Genomic DNA, 13,267 nt, shown 5'->3' on the forward strand with positions numbered 1-13,267 from the left:
CCAGCTGAATAGTAGAAAACCCCAAGGGCAGAGGTCCTACAGTTGCTGAGGCACCCTCACCATGTATTCATTGCTCATGTACAACTGGAAATTCCCTTATCACGTGTCCTGGCCATATCCTCTTGTCTTTTACTGTTCACCTCTGAGAAGGGACCAGAAACACACTTCTCCCTTCTAAGATGCGTTTTTTTACCTAGCATCAGTACTTAGACATATCTGCATCTTAAATACTTCAAATTGCAAAACAGATTAAATGGCATGGAAAAGTAGCCCTGCATTTGCCACAAAATTTCTCATACTTTGGTTTTTAAACCTGCCATCAGTGTATTTTTGAAAAAGTCATGCTTTTAACTCAGTCTATTTGTCACCTCTTGAATGTTTGGAAATCAAATCATCAAGAATTGGGTTGGCCAAGCACGTTAAATGAAATTTAAGGTACTTCTTTGTACAGTTTGTGTTTGGGCCATAATCTCAGGGTGACCTAGAAAGTGCACTGCACTACATTCCTTTAGACTGCAGACTTCTGTCTTTTTCCATCCCGAGGACGGCTCTTTTAAGATACTCAAAAAACATGCTTTCAAGATGTCTGTTCTTGACAGTTCAACTGCAGAAAAGATAACTGAAAAGAGGTATTCATTTTTAAGTACAGGCAAGGATGTTAATCTAGTGGTTCAGAACTGACAGTTTTTCTTTTCAAGTGTCATAGACTTGAGCTCTGATTACACACTCTTCAGAGGCTCCAACAAAAGAAGCTCTTGTTTCATCTGTGCTTCATGCTATTGGTCTATTGTTTCACATATTCATTTTGATAAATCTTACAAAATGCTACCTTGAAATTAATTTTTTGTCATTAGCAGTGGAAACAATACTTATGCAAACAATCTTTTACAAAATTCTATAGGTTTTAAAAATGTTCTACCAATTCAGTAAGATTCCAAATATTTCTCTCTTATCTGTTTTATAGTCTTTACCATGTTTTATTATTACTCTTATTAGAATGAAATTAGTACATTTAAGAATGCATTAGTAATTCATTAATACTCTCTGGTCCAGATTTCTACATACCAAAAACATTACTCTCCTACAATCCAAGTAACCTACTTAAAAAATTTTCCCCGTGTTTTTGTGGAAACGATCGGGAAGGCTTTCATTTTGTTTGCAAAGAACAAGAGCAGGTGGGGTGGCTGGTCTTGATCCTGCTAGTCCTGAACATGACTGTCCCAGCCATCCCCAGCTTCATTGAACTTGAATATTAAATAGTTGAGAGTTCTTCAAATGTGGAAGTAATTGATTACTCACCTGTATCATGTTAAACACAGTAATTGACAATATAAATTGTATGCAGAATTACTCCTTAATAGGTCTTCAGCTCTCCAGCTAGGTTGTGGGATCACTGCCAAATCCCTCTCTCCTGCTGTTGACAGCTTATGGCAATGCTGTGTAGAGTTCTTCACACTACATTCTCTTGTGTCCCAGACATTATCTAGAAATCTAGATAGCTCAGTGTTGAAAGATGGCTCAAACTTTCTCCCATTTTGAAGAGAACACAAACCAAAACAACGTAAGGCAGAACTTTCAAAAGCTCCCAAACATATTACCACAAGATCTCAAACTCAGCAAAGCAGTGCTTCTTCTCTTGAAAACAAGAATGTTGTGCATGCTATGGATTTACATAATTTCAAGTGACAAGATGAACAGCAAACAAACCCCCTGCAAGTTACTAAATGCAGTGAAGAAAACTCTGACTCAGGAAACTCCTGAGCTTCAAAGCAACTAGAGGTTGGGAATGCATTTAGAGAGCATATTATCATGCTTGTTGATTTTACAGCATTTTTTAGGTATTCAGTTTCACCTGCTGCTGGTTAAAAACTTGGCTTGACAGTGTGGTCATTCTTATGCTCTACATCATAATGAATATCATTTTCCTTTCACTGAATCTTTCCACAATTATCTTGTTACCTTCTTAATTTGGTCTCATTCAAAAATTATGCATATTCAACCATAAAAGACTGCAGAAATCTTGTGGGTGATTCAGCAGTAATCTCACGCAGAATTTAACTGCTCTTCCCTATTAAATCAATCCCAAGGATAAACAGGTGCCTTGATCATAACTCACATCTACTCACCTGTCTCTCATTTTTGCAGCAAGAGGATTTTGCTAATTAAAAAGCACATCTTTTGTAAAGTAGATTTTCATATTTGAAGAAGTGAATATTGGAGGTTTATACTTCTCATTTTACTGAATTAATGGTGAGCTATACACAGGAAGGAAAACAGGAACAATCACACACAGTTTAGAGGTAAAGTGTGCTCTTCAACTGCTTGCAACCACAGACACTACTGAACAGAAAACAAGAGAGGGAATCATTAAGTTCTGACAAAAAAGTTTATACACGCAATAAAATTGATAGGATATTTCAGTACATTTGTGTTTTGAACATAGAATTTCAGCCTAGGAATTACCTTTAGATGTGGAAATACATTCTCTTGCATTCTATTAATTTCTTTATCTACTTCTACAGATATACCACTTTTTTGGCAGTCACACAAAGAAAGCAGAGCCTAATTCTGCCGTGTTCTTGCTTTTTACTTCCCCTCAGACAACTTGGGAAAAGTCACTTATGCCAACATTGTCATGATTTCTCAAAAGAAGTGATCTTTAATCAATACAAACAAAATATTGTTATCTGCTCCATCCCCGCTCTGTTATCAGCACAACTCCTTTGTGAATATGCACTAGAACAAAAGCCTCAACAACAACGTGGTGCTGGAACTTAATTTTGTTTGTAAGAAGGAAATTTTCTTTCCTTTTCCCCAGAGCTTATCTACAAAACCTAAATTAGCTCTCAAAAATATTTATTTCTGCATGGTTTTCAGATATAAGCACCTGAATTATTACTCAACAGTGAATAATCATGCTGTCTTTCCTCACACAACTGTTTTGATGTTTTGATATAAATGATAAAATAGTCAATTTTAGTTGAGTGTGAAATCAACAGAAAACAATAGTAGATGTATTTTCAATGTCATTTCAAAAAATGAATGCAGTTGTGTTTTAAATCTATTTTATATTTATTCCTGATATAGAAACAAGTAAATGAATGCATGATTTGTGGTAATATCTTGTTGTTTGAGCCCATTAGTTGAAAGTCAAAAATATCACTGTCCTATGCTCTGAAGTTCTCTATTCAGCTGCATGTTAGCAGTGGTGCCAAAGGGTCAAGTGCTATTCTCTGTCCTTTACACTAAGTGCCTGGGAATGGAAAAACTAGTTTAATCTACCAGATTTGACTAGCAAAGAGGCTCTGTGGCTCAACTGGTAGCAGAATCTCAAAGTTACATCACTGTAACTGATAGTCTCCATCACTGGAAATCTCCAATACATATGAAACAACAACATGAAATATAACAGTTGGAGATACGTGGGCGTGTTCAAGACATGACATCTGTGTTGGAACATTGTATGCCACCATTTCTTTCAGCTGCTGAGAGCAGATGTCCGTATCTGCCTCTCATTCAAAAGGAAAGGAAAAATATTTAAGAAAAAAGCCAGCAGCATTAGGGCAGAACATTTTCATTTTTACAGTCATGCAGAGCAAAAATGATTAAAATGAAATGATCTTACTTTCCTCATATGCTCCTGTCTCTTTTAATACATATGGACATAGTGTTTATTACTGCAATTAAAAAAAAATATAAAAGGAAAGTAAGTATTGTCCTCCTTCAAGTCACATACACACTTGAGTCCCAGACCCCCTTATCACATCTATTTATAAAATATGTATTTGCCTTTTGAAAAAATAAATCTTTGTATATAAATGTCCCAAATTCTTCACATTGCAAAAATAAAAGTTCCCCTTACAGCGTAAATTTTCAACCTGTCAAAAAACTGTTTCTCTTGTTTCATTTGCAATGAACCTTAAACATAGCAGAACCACTGAGAGGAACCAAGGACCTTGAAAACAAGGGGAACTTCCCAGCCACGTATCTCACGGCCGCACATTTGGCCATTCCATGTACCTCAGCAGCACCAGGATTCCTCAGGTGAGAAGGGAAGAGGGATGGACAGGAGATTTCCCTGCTTTTGTACCTGCTGGGTACCCAGGTACTTGGAACAAAATGCTACTAAAGATGCCTGGTAGCTAACAGCAAATCACATCACTCTTCTCACAAGCATTTCCATATTTCTGGTAACATAACTTGCATCACTTTGGTGGCAGGATAAGTAGCATGTGGATCCCAAAAGATTGTTAGGCTTAAAAACTGTTGAGCTGCACAACAGACAGTGGAAGAAGAGAGGGAGTTTCCCTGATATAACCACTTCTTTCTTAAATGTGAAGTGGCCTTCAAACTGAGTATAGCGTCAAAAACTCTGTCAGGTTTTGATTGCTCAGTTGAATGGCCTAGGTAAAATTCAGTCTGGTTGGTTTGACAAAGTGTTTTTGCCTCATGTTAAAAGGTATGTGTAGTGCTGGATGGGATTTAGAAGAAACGACAAGGATTATTTACTGCTATAGAAAAGGCATAAATGTAGGTTTCCAACAGCCCTATGCCTTTAGTTTATCAAAGAAATCAGAGATGACTTAATTAGAGCATGCAATTATCATTTGGGTAGAATGGTGAAAAAGGACAGAAAAATTGGATTATGAAGTAGACCATGACAGGAAGGGCACCACTAACAACGAAGGACAATTGCATACTCTCTGTTTGTGAGGAATTTCCAGATCAGATCCCTTACAGGGGAGCACACTCTGCTTAAAGAAGTTACGTGGTCTGGCTCAGCAGTAAGTCTATGAAGCTGAATGGCTGCCCCATTCAGAGACATCTGATCATAATTTGGCCTTAAATATCCTGATTGAGTTCTGTAAGTCCCTGAAAAGAGGAGGAGCCTGCCCCTTCAAATACGAGGCCACCCATGTTATCTCCAGCAGATAACACCACCTCTCTCATGTGATATATATTTACTATCCCCTTCAGTATACCTAAAAAAATTATTTGAAAGCATTCTTGGAAACATTTAAAATATGTATATTTTCTTGTTTGAGCTTATCATGAAAGAATACATCCTGAACTGACTTCAGGGAGTGAGATTTGCAATCACCAGAATCTCATGAGCATTACCCAATGGTACTTTTGGGCTAAACTGAAGACAAAAAGACAAAGCTATGCCTGAGCACAGATCAGACAGGGGAAAATGCAAATCTATAACTTGTGAAGTGACTTTATAGAGAAAACTTGAGAGGACCTGTCACAGACCCCTTTCCTGATTGTAAAGATTGGCCCTGTGGCAGGGATTCTTACCTAGACCTTCAGGCAGCTCTGAAATCACTTGCTGAGCTGGAGCTGCTGTTTGTGACTTTTTGCCAGGGCAGAGGATCTGCAGATTGCTTGGTGAGAAACTGTGTAAGGAGAAGCAATATTCCTTCTGTAATTTTGAATAAAAAGAGAAGTTACTTGACTGTGAACTTTCAAACTTCATAGGACAAGCTTGTACTGATATCCTTAAGCTCCCTGGAAAATACCGAGTGTCAGACAGTAGTGCAGGAAATCCCCTGGCAAGACTTTTCTTTGTGATTTCACTGCTAGGAAGCTCACTGCCCACACAAGAGCCACCTCTCCTAAAACGGGAACTACAAGTTTTAGCTATTCACTTAAGGTTTCTGGGGGAAAAGCCAACCCTGTCGAAATCAAGGGGCAATTTATGTTGACTTAAGTCACTTAATACCTTAATGGAAGTCCTGAGAAGGCAGACAAGCCACGTGGATATTAACATCTGTATCTGTATCAGAAATACTGACAAAACTAATAGCTGAAAGAATGCTAGAAACTCGTGGAGGAATTTCCAGTAAAGACTACTCAAGCACCAAAGCACTGTTGCAAGATGGCTCGTATTTCTCTCCCACCCATCTTTCATCTTTTCAGTCCACAGAGGAGGTAAAAACAGCACAGGAACTTTCATGCCCTTTCTGTGAGGTCTGGCCCAAGGCTGCTCAGAGGAGTAAGAAAGCAAGGCATACCTTTTTGGGTCTCACTAGTAACCCAACAATCCAGGATGCCTCCAGCAGTGAAAGACACTATTTCAGGATGTCATACTCTGCCCACTTTTTCTGGTATATATCCCGAGAATTGCTCAACATCAATGCCCATTGAATTAAGGATGCTGTACAGTACATTTCTGTCTACTCCCTTTCTTTTTTTTTAAATGGACCTTTAGCCCATTAGTTTTTCCATTCTGCTTTTAAAGCAATTGATACTGAAGCAATTATCCCCCTGACCCTTCTGCAGCAGCTTCTAGTAGATTAACATTCACTCTGTAAAAAAAGTACTGTTCTATTATTTTTTTTAAACCACTTTCTCCTTAGTTTGCATATCCTGTAGTTCTGGAATTGCATGATTTAGCAAACAGTTTTGCATCTGTTGCTTGCTATCAACTGCCTTCACAATTTGGAAAACATCAGTCAGAACCCCTCCTCCTTCAGCATTCTTTCTCCAAACTGGAAAGTCCCAGGCATTTTCTTTTGTCCTATTTTCCAGTCCTCCTTCTCTGTATCTTTCCTAGCTATTCTTCCTGCTGTACAGACATCACAACCTCAATGATAAGGCAAAATGTGTGTGCAACAAAGTTTTGAACAGTGGAAAAAGTCATGCTTTCTGGTTTATTCACAAGACAGCACTGAGACAGGCCTGACATTATTCTGAATAAATATGCCTGGCACCACCTCCAAGAATTTATGTCATGGGCCTGTCAAAGCTCTCCTCCTCCTCTGTCTTCAATCTTTTCTTCACCCTCCTACTGCATGCTCACATTCCTCCAAGCCAAGTCCACACTGATCTCCCATTTTTCTGCTACACCCCCAGTTTCCAAACCTCCCTTTCCAATCTAGATAGACATCCTGCATGAACTGATTTACTGTGCACAAAACACTGCTGAAAACACTATGAAAATATATGGGAGATGTGCACCACTGCCTCATCCTAGAGCTAGCCTCATCCCAGAGCTAGCCTCATCCCAGAGCTAGCCTCATCCCAGAGCTAGCACCCACATTTGCATTGCTGTTGGTAGCGGTTGTTACCATGTGTATAATGTAAAGATATATACTTCTCCCATATCTCTGCTTGAGCTTCTTGTGTGCAAGTTTGGAGGGGCCAGGCCCACCTTAGCACAGTGGATCAGACCACAGTGCATCAGGATACATTTCAACATCTCAGCCACAGAACCTGCACCTCCCACAACTTTGCCTTTGGTGCTGAGCATCAGAACCCAGATGAGTCAAAGCACCACTGCTAATCAGGAGAAAGGAGGAAAGGAGGAATACTATCAAATTCCACCTCTCATTGTCTCCATCTTTACTTTTGCACAGAAGTCCACTATTTCCACAGTGAGGAGCTTGGGAAGGGCATTTCTTCAGGAAACAACTCACCCCCATTGCTGAGGAGCACAGATTTTGCCTGTGTCCCCTGCTGTGCCTTGAGGTTGCTGCTGGACTTGATTGTGCCTTTCCCATGACACCCACAACTGCTGCTGCCAAGGACAGTTTCCTTCCAGAGTAATGTGTATTCTGGCATAATTTTAAACAAGCATCACTAGGGGGATTTAGTCAAAGAAATCTATGGGTAGTTTTATTTTGCAGTGGAAATCTGTAAAGCATATTTACAATCCGCTAGAATTTTACAAGGAGGGTCTGATTTGGCTCATCACAAAATAATAGAATTCTGACATTGATCTGAGAATAATTGAAGCCAGCAAGAATACCTTAGCAGTCCTAGAACTTACAAGGTTATAACCCCAGATATTTTTTAATAATATTCAAAATGTTTCACAAATGAGCCTCAAAGGCTTAAATTAGTTTAAATTTGTTAGAAATGCATAGCCCAGTGATTGTGTAACTTCATTGAAAGTAGAGTTTATGGCAATTTCAGTGAAAAGAGAACATTTTCCAAACATTACCACAGACAAAGTCTATAAAAAACATTCATACTGCAGAGTAACACAAAATAAAAATCACCTGATCACCTCAAGCAATATTGATTTTTATCTTTGAATTAACAAAATTTCTCTGTACAGCTGCAATAAAACTTCAGTTTTACAAACTGATATTTAGTTGAACATATTTATAACACAAATTATACACTATGTACAAATCTAGTTCTCCACAGAACTCTTTGTTCAGAATGCTTCAACACAGAAGTGATTTATCAATTTCTAACTCTTCCTTTAATTTAAATACCAAAGTACTTATAAAAACATGAAAATAAGCCCATTTGCTTATCACATGGTGCTGTTCTTAAGTCACATGTTTGTTACCATATGTTACAGGAGAGTAGAACCAGTCACAGTAATAAATAAATGTGCTTATTATCAACTAAAGACTTATATTCACATGATCAAACTTTCAACCTGAGTGCTTTTACAAGACTGTAGGATCCATTGATTTTTGCTTGTCTTGACACGTAAATCAAAATTGCAACTGCAGGTACTGCTACTGCTGCTACAGCTGAGAATGCAATAATCAGTGGTATCGTCTGGTCTGGTTCTTCCAATCTTGCTGAAAATGGAGAGAAAAGGAAAACAAAAATGTGTAAATATTGTCTGAAACAGATACATGTGCACCACTGTAAAAGCAGCATTATTAATGACCTTCATTTGGAACATATTTCTGTTATCATGCACAAAGCATACTTTTTGTGTTCTCCTTACATTTCTTTCTTTAGCAACTTAATATTACATACTTTAATTCCTAGCCTTTATCTTGGTCTTGAATTTGCTATGCAAGTTCAAACCTATCTGATATCATCTACAACCAAGAATACTGTGAAATTCAGGAATACTACATATTATACCCAGGAAACTGTCATGCAAGGATCAGCTATGAACTAGTTGTACTCACCTTGACACAAATTGCACTGAAAAGTGCAAACAAAATAGGTTTAAGGCAATAGACCCAGCTATCTACAACTGGTCTCAATCTCTGTAATGCTGTTCCAATCTTACTGAAATATGAAGGACATATATGCTTGCGTAATTTTTGTTGACACTGCAGAGTATAAAGTTTCCATTCACTGATGGGAGAATAATTTCTCCTGACGGGCTGTTTTTCAGGACCATCTTTGAGGGTGTATGTGCTACATATAACAGTGATATTTTCTGGTGGATATACTAACATAGTAATATTTTGGAGAGGAACTAAAAAGAAATGCAAGGTAGAATTTAGCAACAAACAGAAGCAAAACGCAGGAGGCACCAGCAGCTTTTACATGCAAAATACTAATCCAACTAGTGGGCCCACTGTAGTAGTTGAGCATGTAGCTATAGACACTGCTCTGTCACCAGCTGTCCTTCACCACTGAAGCCAACAGCAGCTGGCACAAAGAACATTTTCTCAATTAATAGATTATGTTGCATAACTTTTACATTACATGGACCCTCTTTTCCTTTTTTAATTTCAAATTCACTGTTTATTTGTTTGAGTACATGAAAGGGCACAGACCAACAACCCAGAGGCTGATGTCTTCTTTCAACAGAAGAAAAACAGAAAAGGCAAAGGAAGGAGTCCTAGAACTGTATTTTTTTTTTTCCACAAGGTTCTGCAATTTTATATCCTCTTTTCAAAAGATGAAGTGGAAATATGAAAAAATTTGAAGCAGCAATTATTTTATGCATCTGCTATTTTGGAAAGAAGTTTTCATTAGCATTAAGACCCTATCACTTATGAGAAGAATCTGCACAATTCATGTCAGTTTTTTTAAGACAATTAATTCTAAATGAAACTGAAGATGTCACTCTGTGTAAAACAAATCCTAATTTGAACTCTGCACAGCAGTCATGTTAACTAACCTTTGACATGAGTACTGTGTGCTGAGGCTGCTCCCCAGTTCATTAACTGTGTATTTTCCTGCATCCCTTAGCTGAGCCCTGTCTGTGGTATATTTGCTATCTACTTTTTCAAGGGTTGTGAACCCATCACCAACTTTCTTTTACAGACTACTCCTAAGAGATGCAACACCTGCAGATATGCGAGGAATGGTAACACTTTGTCCTTGTTTCGCTTTGCCTGAAGGGGAAATCAAAAGTGTTATTTTATGGTGCAGCTATAAAAATAGTAAAGAACAGGGAAGACAGCTGAATTGGTGGCAGAAGTGATCCCTAAGCAAGACACTGTTGCTATGCAATAGGCAGAAGCAGCAGAGCTAAAGCAGAGAAGTCTGATTAGTATTGAAAATGGAACTTCGCTATCATTCTGTCTAAGTTGAGGAATCAGCATTTCTTGTAGCTTAAATGCAGGAGCAGGAAACAGAGTTGTAGCTTAGGGAAGGAGCTGTGATACACTGCTCCACAGAGAAGCTTCAGCACGTACTGTCTCCTCAAATCTTTCCTATGCAGATACCCATTGAGGCCTGCTAGTCAGGATAAATCCTTCCAGGCACTGCATACCTTCTTTACCTCATGCATACATTTGTCAGTTGGAAGGAGTGATGGAAGCCCCACTGACTTAAGAACTTCTCATAAGCTATCTGTACTAAGGCAGACTTCACGCTTCATTGTTTAAAGCTTCCAAAATCACTTAGTGACATTAGGGCCACCTTTTAACTCCACTGACATCAAAGACACAATTACCTCATTCTTCAAAAGAAGACCTGGACCTAAAATACATAAACCAAAAAACTTGTTTTCCGTCTTGTTCTACAAACCTTGAACAAATAATTTCACCGCTTTTTCTTCCTTGCCAAATTGATTATAAGCTTCACATTCATAAAGCCCCAGATCTTGACTTTTCAAGTTCCATATAGTTAAAGTTGCATTTTTAGAAATTTTCTCAGACTCTCCATTGGCCTTCTTTTTCTTCCAGGAGATCACGGGAGCTGGGTTACCAGAACTAGTACATTTCATTGTCACAGTTTCTCCTTCTTTAAGAGCAGCAGTGGGGATAACAGTGATCATTGTATTCCTTGGTCCATCTGAAAGGAAGAGTACTATAGTTAATCATCACTGGATTTTTTAGAGATGGATCCAACATACTCTATTGGATACTAGATTGTTACCCTCCCAAGCTAATTTCTTTTTCATTCTCAAAACAAAAGTAAAGTACCTGATATCAGAGTTTTCATACAAAGCCTCCACAGCCTAAACATTCTAAAAAAACCACTTCAAATCATGTAGGTAAGTTTCTCACTCATTCAGATCTGTCATTACATTAAAGATTTTATGACTTTGTTTTGTTCATCAGCACTGCTCCTTTCTTAGGGAAACGCAGAGGATTATGGTGATTTTTTGTTCTCACAGGGTTTATTTTAATTTGATGGCTATATTTATCACTGAAGAACTAAATAATTATTTTTAAATTAATAGGAAAACTTTACACATACGTACATTTCACATCAAGTGTGATTTCACTTTTGCTCTTCCCAAAGTTATTTTCTGCTAGACATTCATAGTCTCCTCCATTTTGGAACATCACAGATGGAAAAAGAATACTCCTGGCACTGTAAGGCCTCATGTCTGCCTTGTCATATTTTCTCCTTAAAACAATCTTGGGAGGAGGGTTACTTTCAGCAGAACATTGTATGGAAACATTTTCTCCTTCTTGAACTGTTGTAGAAGGTTCAATGGAGAGTTTTGTAATGACTGGAGCACCTGCATGACAAAAGAAAAGGCTGCTAGAGTAATGCAAAGGTACTAAAGACGGAGAGAAAGCAGGAATTTCTTGCTCAAGTATCTGTTTATTTTGGTTTTGATCCCAGACTTAATCTCTGTCAAAACACCAGTCCATCAATCAATCATAAAATATTACAACCATAATATTATTATGTCCAAAAGAGTTTTACCATTGAATGCCTATTAAATTTATTACTAATGACTAAAACTACTAGTTCAAAGAAGGAGACTGATGTCCTCGTGAAACTGGTACACACATTATATTTCAAGGAAATAACAGTGTGTGTCCCCCACCACTTTTTCAGATTCTTTAATGACTTTTAGTATTGCATTTTGGAAATGTTTAGAAGTGTCCATATACAACAGCAGTACTGAGAGAATTAGCTAAAAATTAAATATAGAAAGAAAAAGTACAGCCCATGAGGAACAGCCTTACATTGAAGCTGAATCCTGAATATGTAACAAGGAAAGCCCTGTATTTTCCTAATTTTTGGTGTTTCAGCATCCTCCACCCTCACAGAGATCAGCTAGTCAGATACTGGATAATATAGGTGAAACTCAAGCAGAGTTTTACCTTGTATAATAATGTCCACGGTTTCTTTCTCTGTTTTATTAGTTACCAGATTTATTACTTCACAGATGTACCGTCCTGAATCATTGAAATGGACATGGGGAATGGCAAGAACATTGTTTTTTATCAGATGCTGAATGCTTTCTTCAGCCAAATATTTACTCCAAACTATTTTTGCTGGAGGGTTACTCTGAGTCACACAAGTGAGGTTCAGAGAATCTCCTTCCATTGTCGAGCTGCCTGGAGATGCAGTAATGACAGTGTTTTGTGGACCAACTGTAAGAGAACAAAAGGAAGACAAGATCAGTATGCAAATGAAGAATGACATGCACATCTCTTAACACTAGTTTTTCTAGAGGTACCTGCCACAGAACACCAAAAAAATGAAAAATGTGTATCCCAGTAGCACAATGGAACAATTTTTCCAACTTAGCAAGATGTTTTCCTTGCAGCTTTGAAAACTAAACTAACCAAAGCCCTCGTACAAAAATACTTACAATTTACATTAAGTTTCTGAGAAGATGTTTTTTCTTCGGGTTCAAAAGTCATATCAGCAATTGGTAACTTGGCCACACAGGTAATCACTTTCCCAGTATGTTCAGCCGTGGGGAGAAATGGATATGTCACAATTTTGGTCTCTGTATTTGTGTTGTCATCTTCAGGAAAACTCTGGGCATGAAGAATGTGTTCACCTTCCTTTAGGACAACTTCCAGGTAGGAAGAAGGATACACATCAGGAATTTTACAGACAATAGTGGCTGGTTCTCCAGCAACTAAGGATGGGCTGATCTCAATGACAGGATTACTGGTGAAAGCTAAAAGAATAAAATCAATTTCTTTAGACTAGCAGAGATGAACAGTAGGGTCAACATAAAAGCAAGATCCAGACACCAAATATTTTGAGTTTAGAGGTGCTCAGAACATGACATTCTATCAACATTATTACAAGACATATCTTTATCTGAAGACCTACAGGTTATTTATAAGCAGTTCATACACTAACAGGAATTTTATTTGTACAATTGCTGAAACATGATCACAAC

General features: G+C 37.9%; 1 protein-coding gene across 5 annotated transcripts in view; it reads right to left on the minus strand.

The window, feature by feature from the left end:
* Positions 1-7,593: 7,593 nt before the first annotated feature.
* Positions 7,594-13,267, minus strand: part of VCAM1 (vascular cell adhesion molecule 1) — a 40,811-nt gene continuing 35,137 nt past the window's right edge. For all 5 annotated transcript variants that reach the window (XM_033067749.2, XM_033067747.2, XM_033067750.2 and 2 more), the window contains 5 exons: positions 12,722-13,039; positions 12,228-12,500; positions 11,369-11,632; positions 10,690-10,956; positions 7,594-8,546 (listed from right to left, as the gene is read on the minus strand). In XM_033067749.2, coding sequence (XP_032923640.1) covers positions 8,386-8,546; positions 10,690-10,956; positions 11,369-11,632; positions 12,228-12,500; positions 12,722-13,039 — 1,283 coding nt within the window. In that variant the 3' untranslated portion in view covers positions 7,594-8,385. The remainder of the gene's footprint in view (positions 8,547-10,689; positions 10,957-11,368; positions 11,633-12,227; positions 12,501-12,721; positions 13,040-13,267) is intronic.

Source organism: Catharus ustulatus, chromosome 9, assembly GCF_009819885.2.
Source record: "Catharus ustulatus isolate bCatUst1 chromosome 9, bCatUst1.pri.v2, whole genome shotgun sequence".
Classification (NCBI taxonomy): Eukaryota; Metazoa; Chordata; class Aves; order Passeriformes; family Turdidae; genus Catharus; species Catharus ustulatus.